This window comes from Perca flavescens, chromosome 19 (assembly GCF_004354835.1).
Source record: "Perca flavescens isolate YP-PL-M2 chromosome 19, PFLA_1.0, whole genome shotgun sequence".
In the NCBI taxonomy this organism is placed as follows: domain Eukaryota; kingdom Metazoa; phylum Chordata; class Actinopteri; order Perciformes; family Percidae; genus Perca; species Perca flavescens.
In genome coordinates, this window is record NC_041349.1 from 27,537,638 (window position 1) to 27,564,693 (window position 27,056).

The window sequence follows — 27,056 nt, forward strand, 5'->3', positions numbered from 1 at the left end:
CTTCTCATCTCCGTGCGTGCTGTAATGCTGTCTGACAGCTCCAGCGGCATCAGCCCAGCACAGAACATGCAGGTGAATGGTTCCAGTAATCCTACTGCTCCGAATAAGTGACAAAATAACGCCAACATGTTCCTATTTACATGTTGTGATTTATAGAGTCACAGCGTGTACTAAAAACAACCTAATATGAGACACAGCCGTCTTCTAACTGTAAACAAACCGGGAACTATATTCTCAGGCGGAAGAATATAGTACTTGGGCGGAGTGATATGCTCGCAGCAAGCCTGTCTGAGAATATAGTTCCCGGTTTGTTTACTGTTAGAAGATGGCTGTGTCTCATGTTACCTTGTTTTTAGTACACGCTGTGACTCTATAAATCACAACATGTAAATAGGAACATGTTGGCGTTATTTTGTCACTTTTGTCACAATTCGGAGCAGTAGGCTAGTTGGAACTAGTTACCTGCAGGATCTATGCTAAGCTAAGCTAATGCTGGAACCGTCAGACAGCGTTACAGCACGAACGGAGATGAGAAGGGTATGTATGGACTTGTCTTACTCTGGGGGTTACGGTGAATAAGCTAAATTCCCAATAAGTTGGCGTGTTCCTTTAATGGTGTAAGAAAGCCCATCGTCTTTGTCACATTTCTTTATTCACCAGCCACAATGGCCCTTGCTGCACTCCGGAGCTTCCTAAAAGGGCAGAGAGTATAGAAGGTGGCTTAATGGAAGTGATTAGACTCCTCCAGCATTCTGCTATTTCCGTCTGCCCTGCTGCCGATGTGGTGCAAGTCTCCCCTCGTTATATCGTTGTTTACAGAATCCTCCCTCTCCTCTCTTATCACTGATTTCCTTCACCTGGGTGCCATGACACTGTGCACGCCCACTACTGGCAGGCCGTCATTTCAGCTTCTGAAGCCACGTGGGGGATGATTTACAGTTTTGTTGTCGCGTCCCATGCCACTCACGCATGTCTGTTATTGAATCATTTGATTGAAACTTTCGACACAGCTATTAACCGGCACAAGCCACCACCTTGACGTCAGCCATGAATCACGTCAACTCCTCATGGTGCATTGAAAGAGGGATTCATGACTGCTGTCTTAATCATTCAGTGGCATTAGTTCTAATGTTGCTGTAATAGGTCATGGGCATGATATAAATAGACTGTTCCCTACTTTGAAAAGACGCTTATGTAAATATGGCTCTAATAGGCATTTCTGCAACCCTAGATGCTGTTGCATCAAACTCCTGTCTCCTTCAGTGGCAGAGGAGAAGGGAATTGGGAGTGGAAGCGGGGGGATCAGGGAGGAGAGCATTTTGGGGCATGAGCGGTTAAACCATCTCTCGTCTATGTGCTAAACCTGAGATGCGAAACACGACTTTGTATACCGTGTGTAACACCGCATCTCCAGTTGTCGTTGGCTTGCTGTTCTAATCTACCCCCTCAACTAGTTATGACTTATTTGTTCCACTGCCTTTGATGACATCCTGCCGCACCGCTGTGAGCCTTTGAGAAGACATTCGATTTTACAGTCTGTCAGGCCGGATATTTGATTCCTTTCATTTTCCTGTATACTGGGAGAATCCATAGTGTGAGTGTTGTGAAACATGCAGGTTTTCTCCACGAGCACTGTCACCTACTGTGTGCAAACTGTGTGCGAACTGTGTGTGTGTGGGTGCATGAGTAGGCCCGCGCAGCATTCCTGCTGTGCTGTTTGTGATTTGATTTCCCCCCCTCCACCCCCTCCTTTTACAGGCAAAGGACCTGAGACGCTGTTCGCGGGGCAGAAGCTGAACGACAACGAGTGGCACATGGTGAAGGTGGTGCGACGAGGCAAGAACCTGCAGCTGTCTGTGGATAATGTCACAGTAGAAGGTTAGTTGTGTTCGCCACACAGAGGGATGCCTTTGGGGTAAGAGGCAGTGAATGACACCATAGTGAGTGTGAGGATGTGGTCACAGATCTGCATGTAGTACTCCACAATAACGCATCCACCCACAGAAAGTCAACTGTTTTGCCATTTCTCATTAAAACGACTCATTTGAAAGCAGAAGGTGACTAATTATGATGACAATAAATCAGACATGGAGGTGGTATTAATTTCTTATTAAACTGATCTTTAGGGAGAGTGGTAAGTGAGCTAAAAATCATTACGTAAACCTTAATATGGGCACAATCGTACCCACCTTCACTCAGTATGTCTCATTTAAGACTGGACATGGTAAACGAGATCATCCCCTGCAAACCCATGCACGTAACCCATGCACGTATACTATAAAGAGCTGAAAGGATTACGTGTGTGTAATTTAGACTTGGCACCAAAATTAAATGAAAGAGGAAGATGTTATTTTAAGCATATACCGACCGAGAGCGAGCAACTGTGTACAAAGTACGGAGGTACAGGTTTTTGCCAACTTCTAGGAAAATGGCAAGAGAAGGATGGAAGTTCAAGAAACGCGGTGGAGTCACGGGCACTCGCCCGTGACTCCACCGCCAAGGATGGCAGGGAAGAGGTGAGAAAAAGGTGTTTACTAGATGAAGGAAGGAGAGTGGGCACGCTGAAGCCAGAAGCGAGGAATGCCCCTGCTGAGTTCTGACTGGTTCACAAACTGCTTCATGGGACAGGAAAAAGAAGCAACGCCCAGGGAGTCCTTGCAGGGCTGGCCAGGCTTTAGCAGGGAAGGCATTATAATCGGCAGCTTGCCAAGCTCATTACTCCACATCTCCCAGTAAACATAATATAAATTGTGGCATGCAGAGCAGTAACAAGAGATTTTCTGCAATGCTATGCTTGTATAATTACCTTCACAGCAGGTTAGATAAATAGGCTCAACCTTTGTGCGCCTATACAATAAAACCTTATACTGTACACACACTGTTTTCGCAAGCAACTAAAATCAATTTTAGATCTAATCAGCATAATAGAGATATGCCAAAATCATATAATATGTGCTTATCACTAAATTACTATAGCAGATAAAGGAATTTAAGAGTTGCAATGCATTGCTTTACAGTTAATTGCATGTTAATGTTTCATGATAACCTTGAGTTTGACGTACAATTTCCACAGAAAGTATAAATCTCTAGAAGTTTGACGTATGGCGCTTTAAAACGTATTTAATGTGTCTGCTTAGAATGGTTATAATCCTTTCTCAGTGTTACAGTGTGACATAATCCTAAACATTTTCCCAGGATGCCTTATGCTGCCTAATGGAGAACATGTGCTACCATTTGAGTTCTGAGTAAAAGCTGTTTCTTTTTTTCTCTGTACCTTCCACCATTTCAGGCCAGATGACTGGTGCCCACACACGTCTCGAGTTCCACAACATCGAGACGGGCATCATGACCGAGCGACGCTTCATATCTGTGGTGCCCTCGCACTTCATTGGCCACCTCCAGGGCCTGACCTTCAACGGGGTGCCCTACCTAGACCAGTGCAAAAATGGGGACATCTCCTACTGCGAACTGAACGCCCGCTTTGGCATGCGTCACATCATTGCAGATCCGGTGACATTTCGAACGAAAGGAAGCTACTTAGCGCTAGCCACTTTGCAAGCTTACGCCTCCATGCACCTCTTCTTTCAGTTTAAAACCACCACGCCGGACGGCCTGATGCTCTTCAACTCTGGAGACGGGAGTGACTTTATTGTCGTGGAACTGGTGAAGGGGTGAGTCCCGTGTGATTTCAGTTAATTAATGAACATTAAAGGTTATAGATCCCCCGAAAACTCTGCTGCCCGCTGTCACAAAATATTTACTTTTCCAAAATTCCCTTTGTGTTTGGCTTCAGTGATGACAATACATTTTAAGCAATTTCTCAGTTGGGCTTTTACTTCTTCTCCAATCTGCCATTGACAGAAAACATGAAAGCCTCAGCCCTTTTTATACTGAAAGTCAGTTTTGTGCTGTAAAGCACTTGCACTTTGCCAAGCGAACTAGCCCATTTCCGGCAAAATTGAATGCATTTTATACACTAGGGCTGGGTATCATTTTGAAAATAACAATACCAATACCAGTACTTAATTTGATGGAAAAAAAATGTCTACTTTATTCGATACCCATCATGGAATGGAAGCATTCAATTGCGTAAAATGCCGTCACCACTCCTGCCCATCCAAATGATTTGTACACAAATACATTTTGAAAATGTTCAAATAAAGTTGAGTGACTGTATAGATAGTGGGCCAATCCCACGCTGCATTTAATCGAAGAACACTTGCGGTGATTGGCTGTGAGCAAAACCATACAATTAGGGAACTATTTCTCGATCTGGGTACAAAATGGATGGAATGCAGCTATTGTTTGACTGGAAAAGTTTGGCACTGGCATATTTCGGTCCATACCTTTTTAAAGATATTGAGTACTGAAACCCAGCCCTATTGCACACTGTGTGAAATACAGTGAGGAGTCCGGTGGATTGTCAGTTGATTACTGCACAAATCAAGAAAATGGTCCTGAACTATCATTCATTTAAAATGTATGTTCTTGGCAACAAAAGTAGATATTGTACTATGTGATAAAAAGTATGAAACACAGCTTTTGTCTTTCAAAGTAAACTTGGATCTGCGGGTCACTTAATGCTGCTTTGAATCAGGGCCGGCTGGATAAAAGTGATTTTAGTGCAAGTTATCATAATCAGTCGTCCATGAAAGTTTAAAGCTCAGCTGAAAGCTGCACATACTGCTGGGAAGCAGAAAGTAGAGAAATATTAAATTCCAAAGAGACAAGTTTTTTTTCTTGAAAACTTGTCTCTTGGGTGTTTATTTTACACTCCATTAACTGATAACTGTTAATGCATAACTGTGAGCACAATGTATTTCTCTGACCGGCACAGTGTTTGGCAACATTTTCTATAAGCTAGAAGCTAGCACAAACCAGAAATAAACTGGTTTGAATTGTCAATTGTATCACCCTAAAAGCTGTTCCTAATTAGAGTATCAAAAAGAGGCTTTTCCTTGTGTATCTCTATTCCTCTTGTGCTCTATTGTCAGCAATGTTACAACACAAAGCCTGAGCTGCCTCTGCCACACAAAGACAAGAGGCTACATAAAGGAATTGGAATTGAGGTAGAAAAAAAAACACACACACACACCTTGAATGAAACAGCCACAATAGCCTTAACCCAAAACACAAAAGACAGCCATATTTGTGTGAACGGGGGCACCGTGCCACCTTGTCTGCCTTTGGGCAAACAAGGGCTTTTAGACAAAAACAGGTTTCTATATTTACATGTCAAACCAGTTCGTAAATAAATCCCAGGCCTCATGTGCAGCCATACAAACTGGTAACATTATTTACTTCAAAAATATATTCTTAGATAGAGAACAGGATCGGGACATTGGAGACAAAGTAGGAGAGTGTTGTTGCGATGAGAAAACACAGTTTGAATTCTAACTAGTACTGGTGCTTGTCCCCGTTTCCTCTGAAATTTTTTTGATTTCCTTTCCTTCAGGAGCAGTTATTGCATTAGCTTTGTAATAACAGCCAGACAAACACACTCACACACTCGCTCTACTCTGACATCCGTCTTCACAGATACGTCCACTACGTCTTCGATCTCGGCAACGGGCCGTCGCTGATGAAGGGCAACTCGGACAAGCCCCTCAATGACAACCAGTGGCACAACGTGGTGGTGTCCCGGGACGCCAACAACGTACACACACTCAAGATCGACTCACGCACCGTTACGCAGCACTCCAATGGAGCCCGCAACCTGGACCTCAAAGGTAACATCAGGCCGTTCCAGCTCGCAGTGATACATTCTTCCCCGAAAACATTACCACTGACAGGAAATAACTATTCCTGTGTCATCCTTGGTCTGTACCTTAAGTGTTGTTGGAAGGTGGCCATGAACACATGCCAGCTCAAATCCATCTAAATTAGAGCCGCTTTTCAGGATCACAGTGGCCTTTGGAGTAGGTCCACACTGTACATCTGTTGGTTTTCTTAGTCACTGAAGAATTCCTACTTTTTGTAGTGGAGTGTTTGTCAAACTTTTGTCCTTAAATAACACATCTGTCGTAACAAAATGTTATAATTATCTTTGCTGTTAATGCACAGAGCACAATTCTACCTTGGTGTTTTTGTGAGGCATGTTTTTTCTCTTCGTGCATACCTCGGGGCGGCTGTGGCTCAGTGTTAGTGATGACGCCTGCCAATCGGAAGGTCAGTGGTTTGATCCCTGGCCCTGCAGTCCCATGTCGAAGTGTCCTTGGGCAAGACACTGAGCCCCGAGTTGGCCCCGATGCTGCGCCATCGGAGTGTAAATGTGTGTGTGTTTATCTGATGAGCAGGTGGCACCTTGTAAGGCAGCCTGAATGTGTGTACCTCACAAAAATGACTCAAAATATCCCAGGCTTACAGAAATTGCATGTGCTTGTGTGTATATATATATATATAAACACTATATAAGGGCCCAGGATACACAGAGCAAACGAAATGACGCTGCCAAGTGTAAATGTGCCTGGCAAATAAGAGTGGACAGGGGGTGAAATAAAACTTAACAAAAGTCTGGCAGCATCTGTGCTCGCCTATCCTCTTCACCTTGAAATATCTCGTCCGTCTCTTCCCCCCCCCCATCCCCCCCTCCCCCCCTCTTTCAACAGATGGTTGGATTTACAGGAACAGGGCAATATAAGAGCTATATCCTTTACCAATTGGTACCCCAATATGACCTTAATCCAACATCACAGAAGTTGAAAACAAAGAATCATGCCATAAAACAATAATAGCTTATCACTTTATCCATCCTTCAGCTTTGTTCTTTTTTTTTTTCTTTCACTTGTTTCCACCGTCACTGTTGGGTACACTTGACTTTTACCCGCAATATGATGACTATCTTTTGATGGAGACAGCTTTACCTTCTATGACTTTAAAATACCTTGCCCGCGTGAACCGTCTTGAAATAATAGCTGCGGTTACAAGGCACTTAAAAGTGAGCAGGTATCGCTGGTGTGCTGGGAGACTGGGGCTGGAGGCTCAGGTAATTGTAAGCTTTAGACCTCAGAAGTCCGGTTTTCTGATGTGTTATTTGGAAGAGAGTGACAGCAAGAGAATAAAAGTCAAAAGTCAAAAAGAAAGAGCTACGGCGCCCAGATAGCTCGGTTGGTAGAGCGGGCGGCCATGTGTAGAGGTTTAACCTCGACGCAGCGGACCCGGGTTCGATTCCGACCTGCGGTCCTTTGCTGCATGTCATTCCCCCTCTCTCTCCCCTTTCACTTCTTCAGCTTTCCTGTCATTAAAGGCCTAAAAATGCCCAAAAAAATAATCTTTAAAAAAAAAAAAAAAAAAAAAAAAAAAGAAAGAGCTACTTGGAAGAAAGACCCAAGGATGTTGAGAGTGGACAGTGTGAAGCAATTTTAACAACACTGTTTCAAGTGTCTGTTTGTAGTAATATTAAGATTAGCTCTGAATGATTCACTTTGATTTTGTCTGTGCCATGTCCCAGAGTGTGGAGTGCTCTTGAGGCTACTGGAGGGTTGTTATGCAAGACACATCAGAAGTCAGGATGAGCCCCTGGGGCCACTGAAGGATGTGAGAAGTCAAAAGATCAAACAGGGCCACAAGATTCTATTTTTTTTTTTGGGAAGGCATGATTTATTGACGGACTTTTTTCAGTTTTGTCCTTTGGGGTGTGCATAGTGCAGTTGAAAAAAATTATTATCGTAAGGGGGGTTATAGAGTAATGGCACTATGCCAGTGTCCCTACACTGGGTTATAGACAAGGGTACTGAAGACAGAACAAGTTTTTATAAGCCGGAGACACAAGGACTGAAAAGTGTACAATTAGCTGTGGTGGTTTTAGCAGTGAGACATGTAGTTAGCAGCCTGATCTCACTGCATTTCCTGGTGAAATACAAATAAAGTGCATCACGCACATGGCAGATTATATTATCGTCACATGTGCTTTGGAGAAGGCAAATTATCATATTATTTGTGTGCTCATTTCGCAAGACTGCGATGTCAATTAAGAAATCAGTAATTACTAGATATGATGAATGCTTGCTTTCAAGGTTTTTGAATATAGCAAGCTGCAGTGCAATATGCATTCATTAGACATTGTGTGTGATTTATAGATAAAACTAACCTCCTGTGCATCCATGCACTCTTTGCGGCATATCTACTCTTGTGATCTCTTTCAGTTAATGTAGTAATTGATGTCGGTAATTGGGAGGGTTTTCTTTTTGATCGATTGCTTCTGTCTCGGCTGTGGCAGAAACTGCTGTCGATCAACTCCGAGACAGTCAGTGGAGGACTTATAGGAAGTTGGCTTCCTAACCAGGACCGTTATCCAACGTCATTCCCCCCCCCCCCCCCCCCCGTCCCTTAGCTGTGTCCTTTCTAATCAAGCACAAGTGCTTCATAGCAACCTTCCCCCCCACCCCCTCACGCAAACAAGACACACACCCTCAGCTGTCATTGCAGTTTACAATATGTAAACATAATCTGTTTTCCCATTATTGGGACAAGCAGCGTTCTCCGAGCAATACAACTGATGAGAGCATTCCCTCACTGATCATGGGTGATTAACAGAAAATTGTACCTCCTTCTTATGAAACACCACCAAACATGCGTGCGTCGACGAGATCGCTCCGCTGTCCGCCACAGAGCCACAAGGGCTCCATTTGCATATTCTATGGTACAGACACCCCGTTGAATGATTTGTCTCACAAATGAAACAGAAGGCAGCCATGTTTGCCTTCTCAGTGCCCGATCAACACAGTATACATGGCTGGGGAGTAACCCTCCATCTGTGTTAATAATCTGTGAGCCACTTTGAGACATCTTCATTTTCAGGGTTCCTTTTCTTTATCTGTACAACTCGCTGTGCTAGTGGGGAAAATAATGGTTGTAAATCTCGCTTTAGCGGGGGTTAAGATGTCTCTATCCTCAATTCCCTCGTCTAATTGGGCATGGGAACGGTCACGTTCCCAAAATATCATGCACAGCTCCAACACTGTAGCGCCCTCACACCCTAGAGAGCAAATCACCAGGCCTAAACATGTGTGTAAGTGTAGAAAGACTCTTGACAAATACATGGACAAATGTTCTATTAAAGTGTCCATATTATGAAAAAAAACACTTTTTCTGGGATTTGGGGTGTTATTTTGTGTCTCTGGTGCTTCCACACGCATACAAACTTGGAAGAAGTGAGTGAGATACAGTTTCTGAAGGTCTTCTGCCCTCAGTCTCCGGGTGAGCTGTTCAAAATCTGCAGGGCTTTCTACGTCCGTAGCCGAGACGAGGTGGCTAACTCGTTCTCAATAGCAAGACACTGCTACAACACACACTACTTCACCATAATCTACAAAACAACTACTTCCATGTCCCTGTTTTGCAGGTATTCCACGCAAAGTTGGAAGTGAGCCCTCGTTTAGAAGAAGTCTCCTAGCTAATCCTGCCTTGTACTAACCAAAGTTGTAGAAACAAACCGCTATCTGATGTGATCCTTATCTAGCTACTGCGCATGTGTGACTCCCAACAAAGATGGAACAGAAGTGTGATGCCTCACTCTGTAGCTAAAACGGAGAGCTCAACACACAGGGTGAAAAGAGGAGCTGCAGCAATGTGCAGTACAACAAAAATATGGTGTTTCTTGAAAATTAAACCATGTAAACCTATTCTGGTACAACCTCAAAATACAATTATGAACCTGAAAATGAGCATAATATATGATGGGCAGAATTTTGTTTCCCTCTTACATTTGTGTACACACAGAGTATCCCATGTACGCTTTTCTGACTGTTCAGCAGTCACGCACAAAGTGTTTACAGATCAAACACAAGAAATGGCAACAATAAGCCATTTCTCACAATCTCTTTGCTCTGTTTGAACCACCATTTCTGCCTGCATTTCAAAAAAAGAAAAAAATACACAATTTTCCAAGCTTTATCTGTGTAATTGCCCAGAGAAAATGGGAAAAATGGGTTTTGCGCTCCTTGTCTTCCTTTGCTTTGTTTTTGTACAGGCAAAAAAATCTTCAAGGCATCCCTCTTTGTCAGCTAAAGTATGGTGAGGGGAACAACACACACAGTCCCCGAGGATGGCATTGAGTGGATCAAGTTCTGTATAGTGAATGCCAGTCTCAGAAGAAGACATGTTAAACATACACACAGAGGATATGGATTCCTCATCCTGTTGACAACCTGCAGAACACAGTGATAGCAACGTAATGTCACATTGCCATGGAATAGTCATGTTTATTGTACCGTGCAACGCGGTATAAAGGATCCTTATCAAATATGCCAGCAACGCTTTGCAATATGATGGTAAAACATGATAATACAGAAAAAACCCTTTGGGTAGAAAATACAATACATCATAAAAAGCTGAATATGATAACACTATTTAGTACCAAACAGTGAGTGCATGTCTTTGATACTTGGAATTTGTGCTTCTTAAAGCTATAGGGGGTAGTTTCTGTCTACACCATGAGGAATTCTAAGTAATGACAACAAAACTGTTGGCGTGTCCACATGATACAAGCCTTCCGTGATTGCGCATGCACCCCCGTCCCTCCTCCACGCAGTTGCTAGTAGCCAAGGAGAACACGGAGGATTAAAAAAACATGGTGGACTCTTCAGAAGAGGTCATTATCTTCACTCAAGCTTCTGCGCGGGAAAGTCACCGGACGCCACAATCTTCTGAACATAGCCATACTGTGAAATCCTTGCTGTGCTGCTACTGCAGCCGTAGTCATAGCAGACTAAAACTCAGTGTTGTGCTATAAAAGGAGTGGAGGGAGAGAGAGAGAGTGTTCCTTAGTCCCAGTATTGTAGTGGTGTCTGGAGAAGTGGATTGGCTATAATCTAACAGGTAACCCTCTAATTCTGGAGCAACAAAGTTACAGCACCTTATATAAATCCCTGACATGACAAAGTGGATAACAGTCATTCTTTCCTTGAGCAAGGTGTACTCATTATGGCAGCACCATGCACCTTCCAAGGGTTTGATCAAATACAAATGGCATTTCTCATCCCTTATGTTAATGGAATTGTAAAACAACTAGCCGCTGGATTGAATAATGATGTCTATAAAGACTGTACCTACATTAGATGGTTTACTTTGTTTTAAAGTAGTCAATCTATAACCTGAACTAAAATCTTTAGGGACACGTTTAAAAAAAAAAAAAAAGTAAGATATTCTAACATGACTATAAGCCATTAAAATTACAATAGTCCAATAGTAACCACATTATTCAAAATCAACATGTTAAGTGACCAGGCACATATTTTATTTATTTGTTAACAACTTCATTAGGTTAGTGATAACTGGGGTTGGAGAGAAGACCTACAGAACAGTAGCTTGACTGGCCTAAGCTGAGCTTGATTTGGCTGGGCTGGGCTGCTGTGAGCTGGCCTTTTTAACTGTATTCTATAGTGCAAAATATTGTTTAATTACTATTATTATGGTAAAACATTTGGCTATATTAAATTAATTTTAATGAAGACACCTGTGGACAATTGACCAATATATCTACAATTTCACCCAGCAACAGCCATGGTATAACAAAGGCACAATTTACCCTTGAAAAAAGTCGGTGATCTTTCTTTTTCCTCTTTCTCTCTCCATGATGCAGGATTCTAAATTAAGAAAAATAATATTAGCTTCCTAGATAGCTTACCAAGCGCTCATGTACACTCGTTCATGCTCAAATTACATTCACTTTAATCAACTCACACTTGAATTAAGTCCTCGCTATCTTTCGTAATCACTGACTGGACAATTAGGTTGTTATGCTAGCTTTGAATAACTAGTCTAACTGCTATATGTCTGCTGTTAGCTGGCAGATTATTTGGCTTCATACCTATGCTTCATACACATACAGCTAGCAAGAAACGTTAACAGACGCACTCTTGTAATCATTACGTTACACTGGGTATCTAAGTTAGTTAATGCAACTTTTGATATAGGAACACCAACTCCAAATATTTTACTATAATAAGCAATTATTATGGAGATATAAACATAATTGAAGCACTTACAAGATTTTCATTAGGGATTTCACTCTTTGTGAGGCTTCGTTTTTGCCGCGTTCAACAATAACATACGTGTCTGCGCCATAGACTGTACTGTATGCGCCGGAGGACCACAACAACAATCTGTGATGCTATGAGCTGCCCTGATTGCTGCCCAATCGCGCTAGGAAATAAATAAATTATTGTTATAAATTAGTGCTGTCAAAATTAACGCGTTCATTTTTGCGTTCATTTTTTAATATTTAACTCGTTAAAAAAAATTTAAGAAATTAACGCAGCTGTGTTTGTTTACCTCATGTGGCAGCTGAGAAACGTAATACGTCTACATAACAGCAGGCGGCGCTACTCTGTATTGTTGCCCAAGTAATGAAAACCGGCAGCTGATTGGACGAACGCGTCACATGGGTTTGTTTTCTCCGGAAATCCAAAGCCAGACTGTCATGGCGGCCGTTCAGAATACGATCTCATATTGTACTAAAATAGTTCACTGAAACATGTTTCTGAAAACATTTTAAGCGAGAAATCGGCCGTGCAGTTGCTGAATCTGTCTTCATTTCAGAAGATTTTCGTCAGATTTTGAGACTAGTCACCTCATTCCACTCGCCATTTCCGGGTGAGTCCCGACTGCCCTGCCGCCGACTGAACATAGGCTCGTTGGAGATGAACTGCGCCTCGCCTGTAAAGTAGACGAGAGCAGGCGACAGCAGCCAGGGGCGGTGACAAAAATCTGCTCTCAAGTCGGACAGTTTCTAGCCATTTCAGCAGCCTTCAGCAGGACTAAATAAGCCAAATTGTTGCTGCTGTTGTTCTGAAAGAAATTAAACATTCTGAACTTAGCAGAACCTTTTCTTTCTTCATATTTAAAAAGTTAAGTGATTTAGCATTTAAATATCCATTATTATAAGCTTCAGTCTCAATTTAAAAAAGCGATTAATCGCGATTAATTACAGCAAATTGTGCAATTAATTAGTAAATTTTTTTTAATCGATTGACAGTCCTGTTATAAATACAAAACAGCACTAAAGACCTATAATTTTCACAATCATTTTTAATGTTAAAAATATTTGTCGGGGACCCCCCAAAATCTAAAAATAAATTCTTGACTTATGACTTACTTATGGGGGGTCCGGGACCCCCCCAGACCCCCCTCATTTCGAACCCTGCCCCTTTCCTAGTAATATTCAGCATGAGATTATGTCTGTTATAGACCGGTGGGCGATCAATCAGACAACAGTAACAAATTGAATGTACAATATCTGTCTTGGAATCTCAGCTGCAGGATTTTTGATTTGGCAATCTAATGATTGCCTAAGATGTTCAACAATGGGGATCCTATACAGTGTAAATTGTCGGTTAGCACTCCTCCCCAGGCGCTACTTTGCTCCAGCTAATTATAAATGAATACATTCCTTAGCAAAGGAGAGATTTCCTTCGTCAAACCCATCCCCTCCACCTCTGCGGGAACGTGTCAGCAGCAGCAGCAGCAGCCCGTCCATTGATGCTTCATATTGTGAGGGCTGCTTGGCCTGTGTTAGTAGTGCCTTTTGATATTTTGCCACATGGACCTGGTGGGGGAGATTGGTTGCATTATTTTTGCATTAATGGTGTGAAATGTTTCAACTGTCAACAGCAGTGTTTTACAAGTATTGGATTTCATGGTTGCCAGGTGTTACTTGTAGCATTTTAACATTCATAATTACCATGTTGGTTTCGAGGCTTCGGTATAATTACCAAAAAATAAACAAAACCATCACCCAGAAGACAAGCAGCCTCCTCTGGGGAAGATAGCAGGACCAATTAGCAGCATACTCTTTGTGACAGAAAGCAATAGGGTTTAAATGATACGTCTTTATTTTGAGGAACGCCCGCATCGGTAGTACTACTTGGGGTGGACAGAGGCCACTCGTCTCCATTTGTTCATGCTAATCATGCGAAAGGTATCACAATTAATTAACACTGATATATTGATCATTAATGTTACACATAGCACCTTAATCCAAGGTTACTTCATGGTAATTAGTGAATGTCCTCTGATTAAAACTGTTGAGGATATGCTTTGCCCGGCGGCCCCTTGTACATAATGACAGGAGGGCAGGGGCCAGTTAATAAACAGATGTCAGTATTGTTTATCAGATAACATGAATGAACATTAGAAGGCCCATAACTCATTTTTCTTTGAAATTCTTTGTTTTCAAAAATAACTGACTTATTAATAACTAAATTACCTTGGCACAAGGATTGACACATGGCCTACAGTATGTGATATTGTATTATGTTTAATAGCTGCAACTGCATTTTAATTATAAATGCTTTGGTTACATTTGAAAGAGTTTATACAACAATAAACATAGCTGGAACCTCTTCCATCATGCAATCACTTAAATGTTGCAATGATTCATAAACATAGACATACACTGCTATAGCATATTAAAGCTCTTTCAGTTTGAAATACACATTTATGCGATCAGAATTATCCATTTTTTTGGTTTGTTTTTTTAGGATTCGAGGACATCCAGGGTGTAGCCAGGGTCTCTGTCAGGGGGTCCAGGGTTCTTCCCTGGCATTTTTTTGTTATATTTAAAAAAACAACTAAATTTTGACGGGTTTTTAATGCACTCTTGCACCTTATTTAAAATGAAAGTACAAAACAAAATTCTTGCGGTTATTAGAATTATTTTAATTGCAAATTATAAAATGGTCGGCACCTGGCACCCAAATCTGGCCCTTGGGCCATAAGTTGAGTATCACTGCTCAAACAACTTTTATCTACGGAGCCCAACTGGGGTCAGCTGAGAAAAAAAAACTAAACTGTGCGCACAGAATAAAAATCCGTTCCCTTGGTTTTATAAACTGTTCGCACGGTTTCATAATCCGTGCCCTCAGTTTTATAAATGTGTGCAAAGTTAGAAAGATATTCACAGATTCAAACTTCCGGGATCAATTACTCTACAGATAAATGTTATTAAATCACAAATGACGCAGCTTTCCTACCGCAGTAAGGTAAACAACCAGCTACAAACTCATTTTCATCAAAACGAGCCGTCCTCCAACCTGGAGTAATAACATTGGTCTCTACGAGCAGCCGGCGGTGAGACGGCAGTAAGACGAGTGCTTAGGGACCGTCTATAAACTACAACAACGACACAAAAATATTTATTAATTTAATGATTAGATAAAGTAGTGTCTCCAAATATTTTTTTTTAAAGTAAGTGCTGTAGTACAACTAGCAGGAGACAAGTTATAATTGAGGTAAGTTTGGAGACACTACCTTATTTAATCATTAAATGAATACATATTTCTGTGTCGTTGTAGTTTATAGATGGTCCCTAAGCACTCGTCTTACTGCCGTCTTACTGCTGAACAGTTTATAAAACCGAGGGAACGGATTTTTGTTTTTTTTCTCAGCTGACCCCAAGGGGGCTCTGTATTTATCAATTGATGGCACTACTGTACCAGAGCATAGCACTAAGTGTCTTAGATGTCACACTTTTAGTCACAGTTGCATTATTAACATAGCAACACCAGCTTTGGGCAGAATTATTTATGTTGGAAATCGGCGATTGATCTTTCCTAACCATAACACGCAAATTCTTACAACTGGAGCAACACATTATCAAAGTTAGTCAAACAAACACAACGCAACACTGCATGTTTTAGTGTTGGAGCACTGTTTGGTTTGCATCTTGCATTTTCTTAGAACACTGACGTTGAAGTAAACAGTGTTGGTCATGTGGAAAAGGAAGTAAACACAAGCATGCTTTTACTATGCAAGCAACATGACAATGTCAAATATATTAATGTCATTATTAAATGCCGTTATGGTTAATGAGGGATAACAACAACAGTAGCACAAATCTAATGGAAAGTTTTTCAGCTTGATGAAATGCAGGAAGGAGAAATAATTTGGCGTGCAATATTCAGGCAGTGCCTGTCCCTTCCTTTTGAAGATGCTTTCTAATGAGGCATACTTGCATGGAATTGTAAAATGATGGCATTGAATATGTTCCATTTTTTTTTCTCTAAAGCAGAACAAATTGAAACACAATATGGAGGAGATGTTTGGCAAGAGAGAGAGAGAGAGAAGAGGAGAGAAAGACAAACGGGTACATACTTTTTTAACAAGCTCTGTTCTTGCCAGCAAAGAAATTGAGATTGGCCGTTTGATCCACAAACCAAGCTAAACTAGTTGATTATCTAATCCTGGATTGTACCACTTCCTGTGTTAACACCAACTACTCTGACACCAGACACATGCAAGGTTGACATTTACTTCAAAAATAAGCGTTAGTATAATCCGTATTTGGTGAAATGTCCCTCTGGAAAATACTTTGTGTTGTACAGGTACACCAAATGGAAGCCTTTCTTTAAAGGCAAATTAATGGAAATATGTTTCTGTCTTTGTAGTGAAAAGATTGCAGAGGTACATATATTCTATAATAACGTGCCTATTTCCTGCTGAGTGTATAGACGGTAAAGTGATTTGTTCTTTTTCCAGAAGTTTTTTTAACTTTTTATGAGCTATTTATCTTCACACAGAATTGGCTGACACTCCAGATGTAAAGATCCTTAGGCATATCTGACCTCCCGACCCAGATGAGTGGCATGTTTGGATCAGTGACGTCTCAAGCCGTTTTCTCATATCAACGCTGAAAAAATGTCCGCAGAATCAGGTCTGGACATTGTCTGGGGCTGCCCCTTAGCACAGTGGTTCCCAACCTGGGGTCCGGGAACCCCCAGGGGGGGCGGCAAAGATCACAGGGGTGGGCGCAAGTCTTTATCTGGTTTGAGGTTGAGGTAAAAAAATATATATATTTGTACATAAATACATACAATACAATACAATATTTGTACAAATTATGGTAATACACTAGAATATATAATGTATGCAAAAGTCTGTATGAAAACTATATATTTTGTTGTATCCTCGTTTATCCTGCCGCCACGGCATCACTATTTTATGAATGAAACGTGGCGGAGAAACGTAACAGTGCTGATAACTCAAATAAAAAAGAAAGTAAGACTCTATCTCGAGAGTTACCTCAACTTCGGTTTCGGGGAGAGGGGCTCAGCTTTTCTTAGACATGAGTAGGGGGGGCGCCAAGGAAAAAAGGTTGGGAACCACTGCCTTAGCATGTCAGTGTCAGACTCGTTATGACTTACTGTTGGTTTCGTCGAGGGCTGGTGCCTGGGCAGAGAGTGCAGGGGCAGGACACTTACTGATAGAAGTTTCCGCAAGTCGGTGTCTCTCCATTTAGACATTTTTGTTGGCGTCTTTGTGTAAATCCCCCTTCTTCACCCTCCGATCTTTGTTTTCTCCCAGTGTAGTGCCAGCCGCCTGATAGAAACGTCATCAACACGCCCACTCACTCGGTGTGAATTCTGAGCTGCTCTATTCACACATGGGTTCAAACGGACATTACACAGACTTGGTACAAGGAACTGGCAGGGCAAAGTCTGTTTAATATTTGTGTTCTCACATACAGCTCTGCCGGGTAACGTCTAGATAATTTCTGAGTCGCAGTGTGTTTGTGAATGATGGGTTTCCATGGTAATGGCCATACACAAATTGACCATAAACCATACACTCTAAAACACACTGGCTAGTACCCCTTCAACAATTTTAACTTCTTTCAATGCAAGACTAATGGTGTCTCCTGCTGGTGTCCATCAGCAGCTTCCACCTCCTTTGCCTTATTTTGGAGTTGGTCTATAATATATCTAATGCCATACTACATAGATCATTTGCCCCTTGCTACCCCTCTGTGAAAGCGGGATTCTTCTTATGCTTACCCTTTTTTAGAAGAGGATCAAGATAAGCAATATTAACGGCCGCTCTGCAGCTGCTAGGGATTCAGTGTCTGGCTCAAGAACACTGTAGCGTTTAGTAAAAAGGTGATTATACACACATTCTCAGATAAAAGGAAGGCAACTTTAACCTCTTAGAACCCTGACACCTCTGCTGTTTCTGTCAGGTGCTATTGTCAGGGCAGCACTGGTTCTCTTCAGTTACTCGTTGCCCCTCGTCAGTATCCCTGTGCAAGCCTCTGTCCTCCTGAGTAAACTGTCACCAGTTCATTCACATTTTCACTTATCAATGTGAGCCTGTGTCAGAGAGGACTTCAAACATAGTCTATTTATCCTGAGACGGTATACATAGATTATTACATCCTGAGGGTTTTCCTGTCCTTCCATTGTACTCATGGAGAGGAAATGTCATTGCTATAATGCCAGGGTCTACTTCATTATGTAAGAAGAATGCATCTCTCTTCTCCCTCTCTTTTGCTTTTTATTATCACCCTCCTACGTAACGCCACGTCAGAGTGAACTGCCTTTTAAAATCAGCAGCTCTGGAGATCTACGGAGTGAAGGACAAGGCGGAGATGTGATTGTCCAGACGTGAACATTTAAATCCTATTCTTTTCTACTTCAGCCCCCATGAAAAGAAGCATAGATAAATAATTTACATCTGGAGGCAAAACACTGCAACTGCTTTAAGCTGATTACAAATGTTTCTTCATAAATGCTCTTGACCTCATGATCTTTGACAGAGTATGCAGTTGTAGCTCAAAGGGCTACACGTGTTGAAGTGCTTCAAGGTCTAATTAAGCTGTCAGAAGTCCAAGCAGAAAAACACCTCCCATTGTGAATGTGTTCCAACCTAATGCTACTGTAATGGCCACTAGGTGCTAGTTCCATGAAACCCCTGTATTCAAGTCAGTGGCAAAAAAGACCTTGAATGGCTCCGTCTTAAATACAAAGACTTCTTTTCCTTAAAGATATGTTTACCAACGGCTACTTTCACTTCTACTGTGTTCTGGCAGTTTTATGGTCTGTTATGAGAAAGATATGAAGGCTTAAAGAGGCATATGATGGGGCCATGTTTATTTCATTGAAGTCTGAGCCCATCACTCTCACACACATTGCGGAGCACCTCGGCTTCATGCACACTGCTAAAATGTGTCTTTTCTTCCAAGATGTTTTGTGGTGTTTTCCCCCCATGGTTTATGCAACGCAATGAGAATAAGACATGGAAAAACAGGGTTCTGCTATTTTAATATTCTCAATAAAATACTTCTAATATGGCCGATACAATGCACTTCCTTGCTCAAAGATTTCTCTTGAAACAAGGGGCAGTATCTTAAAACTAATCAGGCATATCAGTAGCATAAAGAAAAAGTCACACTGGTAGACTTTTGAAATTAAACAGATTTATTGAAATTGTTTAGAATAATTTTTTTTTATTTCGTACAGGAGTGTTCCCTTGAGACTCGTTAGGGTGAGAGTGTTGGAAGTGAGGTTTCCACTGAAATCTGATGCTGTTGGGAAAAGACGTGAGCCATGTCAGTTTGAGTTTGTGTCTGCCTTTGTGTGTACACCACTTGTGCTTTATTCAGTTTCCTCCTTACCTCTGCTTCTGTCTGCACCAGGTGTAGGACTGTGAATGGCAGAGCGAGAAGAGGCAATGTAATAAAGATCTGCCAGAGCTGCGCCTGTAGCCATTTGCATAATAATAACTAAACAAATCACATGCAGCATAACTGGATTTGCACTCCACGTCAGAAAGTATAAATGTCTGCTTTCTTCATGCTCCTGCATGGCACCTCTGCAGTGGAAGTGTGAGCAGCGTGGAGACAGTGAAAGCAGTTTGGGAGAGACGTGGAGTTCATCCACATGGCACCATAAATATATCATAATCTACATCATCAGCACAGGTGGTGATGCTGCCTTATCTTCCTCATTATTATTAATGTAAACAGCTCTTCTTAACTATTAATCAATCAACGTTTAATCACCATTATCAGACATAGTTCCACATTAGATACACATTTTAAAGCCAGTTATATAACTTATATCATTATCAAATAAAATGATGGGGGAATGACATGCAGCAAAGGGCCACAGGTCGGAGTCGAACCTGCGGCCGCTGCGTCAAGGAGTAAACGTCTGTACATGGGCGCGCACGCTACCCAGGCACCCTAAAAAGTGTTAATAAATCACATCTTAATTATGGTCGCTTGCTGAGCGTTGTTTATACGTGAGTCAATACGGCAACAGCAAATGTCGTGTCAAGTCGTAGTTTTAACTCAGCCTAAATATATAGGTCCTTGTCTTCCACACTTTTTTTTTTTTTTGTGTCCTTTTTATTCATTTCCCTCCCATGTCCTTTTCTATCCCCTCTATTTTTCTGCACAGTGTCAGTGCTCTCTCAATAAATGATGGGCTAGGTAGCTTGAGTGCTGCAATAGAGCAGTGTGTTTTAGCCTTTTTCCTCTCCCGCTGACCTGTCTTACATTACAATTTACTTTGGCATTACTCAGAGCTTTGGCCATTTTCCCACCCTCCCGTCTCCTTTCTGACGCTTCATCTCTGCCTTTCATCAGAGAGCCAGCTTGCTCACTGGAGGTGGAGCTGAGATAGAGATGGCGTTTCTTTGACACACCGCTGCATGTGTGCACAGTTTATGCTCTCTGTTATAACCGCTCTGCAGACTTGACTTAGTCAAAGTCAAATAACACCTCTGAATAAAATAAAGAAATAAAATGTGTATGATAAATAAACTGCAATATAATGTTAATAAGTATGGAGCCCCAGAAGTGACATGGAGGAAGGAAAAAAAACAAGGAAAATAAAAATAAATTAAGGAAGAAAAAAACATGGGGACACTGACTATACCGGAACACTGATCTTGACTTTGTTTTGCGAGATATCGAGTTTTATTTGCGAGATCTCGCAAATCCAACAAACAATGAGGCTAACCTAAGTAGCTAGCGCTAGCTAGCTAGCTAGTATCTAGCTAGTAGCACGACATAAGGATTACATCTCCTTGGTTGTCTAAATACGTCCATCGTTTATTTTGATTAATACGCCAAAGTGAAGTGTTATAATGAACATTGTCGTTGACTGTTGATGATGATGATGTTGTTGTTGAGAGAAGCTCATGAATGTGCATGTTGCTACCGGTTTCTACGATAACACAAACTAGTGCTAGCTACTAAGGTTAATAGCCTGCAGTCATTGACATCAACAGTCAACGACATTGTTCAAATATAAAACTTCACTTTGGCTTGTATTAATTAGTAATGCTTATCAAAATAAACAATGGATGTATTTAGACAAACAAGGAGATATCGTGCTGCTAGTTAGATACTAGGTAGCGCTGACTACTAGCTAGCGGTAGCTACTAAGGTTAGCCTTATTGTTTGTTGCATTTGCGAAATCTCGCAAATGAAACTCGAGATATCGCAAATAAAACACGATATCTCGCAAAATAAAGTCAAGATCTCGCAAAAGTATAGTCAATGTTTGTCCCTCGTTTTTATTTTCATTTTGAAAATAAATGAATCGTTACCGTGAGTCAATTATCACCCAACACTGCCAAACAAACGATCAGTTAATCGAAAAACTAATCAGTAACTAAAACAACTATTAGCTGCAGTCCTAATGAGTGTATATTATGTCAACTGCTCTCTTAGTGGGTAATCTGTTCACTTGTTATAATCGTAGTGTCATGGGATACGTCAGCTTCTTATATTTAAAACACCCAATAATTGGTAAAGAATGTTTTGGTTGCCAGTTGACGTACAGTACAGGCCAAAAGTTTGGACACACCTTCTCATTCAATGTGTTTCCTTTATTTTCATGACTATTTACATTGTAGATTCTCACTGAAGGCATCAAAACTGGGAATGAACACGTGGAATTATGTACTTAACATAAAAGTGTGAAATAACTGAAAACATGTCTTATAATTCTAGTTTCTTCAAAGTAGCCACCATTTGCTCTGATTACTGCTTTTCACACTCTTGGCATTCTCTTGATGAGCTTCAAGAGGTAGTCACCTGAAATGGTTTTCTTGAAGGAGTTCCCAGAGATGCTTAGCACTTGTTGGCCCTTTTGTCTTCACTCTGCGGTCCAGCTCACCCCAAACCATCTCAATTGGGTTCAGGTCTGGTCTTCTTCTTGGTCAAATAGCCCTTACACAGCCTGGAGGTGTGTTTGGGGTCATTGTCCAGTTGAAAAATAAATGATGGTCCAACTAAACGGAAACCGGATGGGATGGCATTTCGCTGCAGGATGCTGTGGTAGCCATGCTGGTTCAGTATGCCTTCAATTTTGAATAAATCCCCAACAGTGTCACCAGCAAAGCACCCCCACACCATCACACCTCCTCCTCCATGCGGTTGGAACCAAAGATCTCAAATTTGGACTCATCAGACCAAAGCACAGATTTCCACTGGTCTAATGTCCATTCCTTGTGTTTCTTGGCCCAAACAAATCTCTTCTGCTTGTTGCCTCTCTTTAGCAGTGGTTTCCTAGCAGCTACTTGACCATGAAGGCCTGATTCGCACAGTCTGCTCTTAACAGTTGTTCTAGAGATGTATCTGCTGCTAGAACTCTGTATGGCATTCATCTGGTCTCTAATCTGAGCTGCTGTTAACTTGCGATTTCTGAGGCTGGTGACTCGGATGAACTTATCCTCAGCAGCAGAGGTGACTCTTGGTCTTCCTTTCCTGGGGCGGTCCTCATGTGAGCCAGTTTTGTTGTAGCGCTTGATGGTTTTTGCGACTGCACTTGGGGACACATTCAAAGTTTTTGCAATTTTCCGGACTGACTGACATTCATTTGTTAAAGTAATGATTGCCACTCAGTTCTCTTTACTTAGCTGATTGGTTCTTGCCATAATATGAATTCTAACAGTTGTCCAATAGGGCTGTCGGCTGTATATCAACCTGACTTCTGCACAACACAACTGATGGTCCCAACCCCATTAATAAGGGGGAAAATTCCACTAATTAACCCTGACAAAGCACACCTGTGAGGTGAAAACCATTTCAGGTGACTACCTTATGAAGCTCATTGAGAAAACACCAAGGGTTTGCAGCGCTATCAAAAAAGAAAAGGGTGGCTACTTTGGGGAATCTAAAATATAAGACATGTTTTCAGTTATTTCACACTTTTTTGTTAAGTACATAATTCCATATGTGTTCATTCATAGTTTTGATGCCTTCAGTGAGAATCTACAATGTAAATAGTCATGAAAATAAAGAAAACGCATTGAATGAGAAGGTGTGTCCAAACTTTTGGCCTGTACTGTATGCAATTACATTTCCCACATAGCGTAGAGAGTCGTTGGGGAGGATGTGTGGTCGTTAACATACAGTACTTTCAAGCCAGAGAGCGGAGTTTGCTTTCCGGGGTAAACGAAAGCCTTTCACTCAGGAAATGTGTGTTCCTTAGTTGTGTTTCAATCCAAACCATGATCTTCCTAATATTAACTAGTTGTTTTGGTGCCTGATCTTAACTTTTGTCATATTTTGTGGACTAAATGTAACCGTAATGAAACAACTGAGGTCTGTAGCCGGCGTCACAAAGCTCTGTAGCAGCTTAAACAGCTAGCAACTGCCGCTCAGCGTCATGGAGCTTGTAGCCAGCCGGCGGTCTCCTAATTTCATAGGATATCATACGTTTTGGTGTGCATACGTTTTCATACGATATCATACAAACCCTTTCATGAGAATGCATCGGACAGACATGTCTTTCGGGCGGCAAAATCAAAGGAGTCAATCAAAAGGAAATAGATTTTGTGTGATTTATTTTTCTGTAGAATTATAGACTTGGAGAGAGAGATTGGAGTGGAATTGCAGAGCTGTTCCATGGGCAGTGAATAATACAATAACTGCTGGATTTTACTGCAGGTTATGGGCACATTGTTTGACTCGCAGCTGGAATCACTTCACTGACATCAAAGTGATTTAGATGTAACATTTTAAACAGCTGTGAGCCTGCAGTCAGTTACTGATTTAGCTTCAGCGGACCAACTCCAAAAAGTGTCACCTGAAGAATTCATCGATTCAAAATTCATGCCAGTTTTAAAAGTAGACCACGGTGGAGCCGAGCACCGCAAAGGGAGAGGGTGCAGGAAGGGGAGATAAAGGAAGACAAGGGGAGGATGTTATGAGTGCCAGGAGCGAGGGTGGAAAAAGGAAAGGGCAAGGAGATGAACACAAATATGAGGAAAATGGAGAGTAAATGATAGTGACCGGGCAAAGTGAGAAAAAAACTAAGTGCAGCGGGAAGGAGCAAAGCGAAAGGACACTCAACACGGAGTGACATTTCGTGGAGGGAGAAAGGAAGCATGAAAGTGTGTAATGATGCCTGTCTGTGTCACTATACAATCGTTCACAAAGTGTCACTGGCAAGCACTGGCACATATCCGGAGCGCTCTCAACAACTCCTTGCCGACTGATTGCATTGGGGTCAATGAGACGTTGTCATGGTGGCAAACTGTTTTATTCTCTGGTTTTGATTTAGAAATTATGAATTCAGGTATTTTTCTTTCCTCTAATGGAGGTATACATCCCTGTGGGGAAATGATGGGTTAGTAGCAGCTTGCATAATTTTATTACAGCAGGCAACACTATTCAGTAAATGATTATAGAGCAGCTAAGAGACTTCAGGTATGCTGTGAAGCATAGCGTCAGGGTGTTTGTTAACTGCATGTGCAGCAGCTTAGACATAACACTGGATTGATGGAAGTGAACAAATCAAATAAAAACGCTGTTCTCTGTTACTAAATAAACAATACCTGTGTAATGTGATTTAGGGTTATGACTTAAATTTTAATTAAAACATGATTCGGTGGCTGGACACATTACGGCCCTGGAAACCTACAACAGTGGTTCCCTAAGTAGGGTCTGGGGATCCCCCAAGGATCTTTGAGGGTTTTAAAGGGGGTCCCTAGCAAAAATGGAAATCATTTTTTTTTTTACACTAAGGTTTTAATATAATTCCATCCATAAGTAACACATGACACGACAGACTTCACTATTGTTGGTCATGGGTGTTATACACTTCCTGTAATAAAACATCGAAAAGCAAATCTCCTATCAAATGGGGGGTCTCTGGTCTTGTTTGGGTCGGTTTAGGGGTCCTTCACGTGAAAAAAGTTTGAGAACCACTGCCCTACAACACTAAATATCCACTTTTGCAGTCAATTTAATTCCATTGAAAAGAGTATGATATTGCTGTCAGTTTAGTGACACTGCATGACAAGACGCACTATTGGATGGATATTATTATGGATATTGGTTTTCCAGTGCATTTCAATAAAAATGTGCAAAGTAAAAAACTTTGCTCGCTGATTGAGAAGGATTATTAAACTATTGACTGGAGCTACAGTATGTTTTAGATGGCCTTATGTACCATTTTGACACAGACTAGCAAATCAGAAATTATTATATCCACTAATAACCTATTGTGAATCAAACTGCTCAGCACATGGTTGTGTAATTATAGCTTATGAACAGTTGTCAGACGGCTGCAGGAATATTTTCTATTAAAGTAACTAAGGTTAGACAGACTGTAATGACCTGATTTAAAATCATTTGCGAGTTAGGACTTGATTTCTTTCTCTCCATCTTGTTTTCTCTTGTTGTCATACAACATGCAGGAATGCAAAAAAAACGGTAATTAGTGCATGATCAACACAAACATTAGAAGCTCATGTTATAGCTGCTTAAGAGTTAAGATAATTATAGCCGCGCAAGATAATTTAACCTTTTGGAAACAATCCTCGTCGCAAGCAAACTAGGACTTAATTTGTGATATGAAAGAACCTTGATTGTGGTGACGGCATGTAAAATGTATGCAGACACAGTCAATTTTTTCTCATTGTAATCGTTAAATATTGCCTTCTCACTCATTGTTTTCCAATTATGCTGTTTACAGATTTGTCTCCGTCACTTCGCTGCCAACGCTGACGAATGTATCACACCACCTGTGGTTACAATAGAACTGAGAGCGAGCAAGCATGCACCTGTTAGTAAAAAAAAAAGTTGTCACTCCAGTATCAAATAATTACAGGTTTAGTTGCCTTCAGTCTTTTTTTTTTTCCCCCCTTGCAGGATTCAAAACATCTCTTGCTATACCATTTGCATGCGTAATTACACAACTCATGATTTAGCATCGGCAATTAAAACACAAGCAGCGTCAACATTTATTCACCCCACCAATCGTCTTGTTGTGACGTCTTTGCAGATCGGAGCGCCTCTGTAATTAGCAATCAGACAATCCCTGCATCTTCCTGCTGGCTGCCATTGTCCCAGCCCCTGCCTATAACAAACCACCACTGCCTACCAGCCATTCATTTGCAGAGCCCACAGCATGTGTGTACTTGTGCGTTTCCATGTGTTCTTGTTTCTCATCAGCAATCATTCAGTCTCTGTCAATTAGAGCCAGCATGAGAGCAAAACACAGAGCAACGGAGAGTAGAGAGAGTGAGGACTCGAGATTTAGGCAGGGGTTCTTAATAGAGCATTTAATGAAAGTTAATGGTCGGCTTTGTGTTCGCCAGGGAGTTGGCAGGAGGGAGCTGATTGTTGTTTAGGGATGAGACCAGGCTTTGTGGATTCATGGCCGATTCTCAGGATCAAACTTCTCCTAATGATGGAAATCAACAATGTACTGTATGTCACGGTAATGTATATCACTTCACTTGGGAGCCAATGACAGCCAAGGATGAAATACAGGTCTAGAGGTGTACTGATAGAATGAATAGCTGAACGCTGAACTTTTTCCATGATAGAAAAATCCTAAACTTTATTATTATTCATTCCACAGAAGCTGAAGCACTTTAAACACTCTGCGGATGCTGAGATGGGTGTTATGGGTCTTACACCCATGAAATTCATTCCCCTTGCAGATAACTCAAATATAATGAAAACAGTGAAATTGAAACTATGAGCTTTTTTCTTGTCTGGTAGTGGCTAGTTTTTCAGACCGAATAATATATCTAACAGCCACGGATTTGCAAATTGCACCTCTAAGAAAGTAAACGTAAGGTATTAAAAAATGTTTTTTTAAAGTTTGCTAGATATCACAGAAGAAGGTGCGATTGGTCGCTGTGGGTCCTAAGGTTATCCACTCATTTCCTCAATGACTCACAGGCAGGGACGGACTGGGGCTAAAAACCAGCCCTGGACTTTCTCCCAAATAGGCCCATCATCCGCCCGTTCGCCCCTAGCCATGTTCGACAGACACTAGCCAGGATGTCCTGATACTATGCCACAATACTGT

General features: G+C 41.4%; 1 protein-coding gene across 2 annotated transcripts in view; it reads left to right on the plus strand.

Annotated features, from left to right (window-relative positions):
* The window catches only part of nrxn2b (neurexin 2b), a 760,536-nt gene that overhangs the window by 392,132 nt on the left and 341,348 nt on the right, over nt 1-27,056 (plus strand). For both annotated transcript variants that reach the window (XM_028564156.1, XM_028564158.1), the window contains 3 exons: nt 1,759-1,878; nt 3,290-3,671; nt 5,539-5,729. In XM_028564156.1, coding sequence (XP_028419957.1) covers nt 1,759-1,878; nt 3,290-3,671; nt 5,539-5,729 — 693 coding nt within the window. The remainder of the gene's footprint in view (nt 1-1,758; nt 1,879-3,289; nt 3,672-5,538; nt 5,730-27,056) is intronic.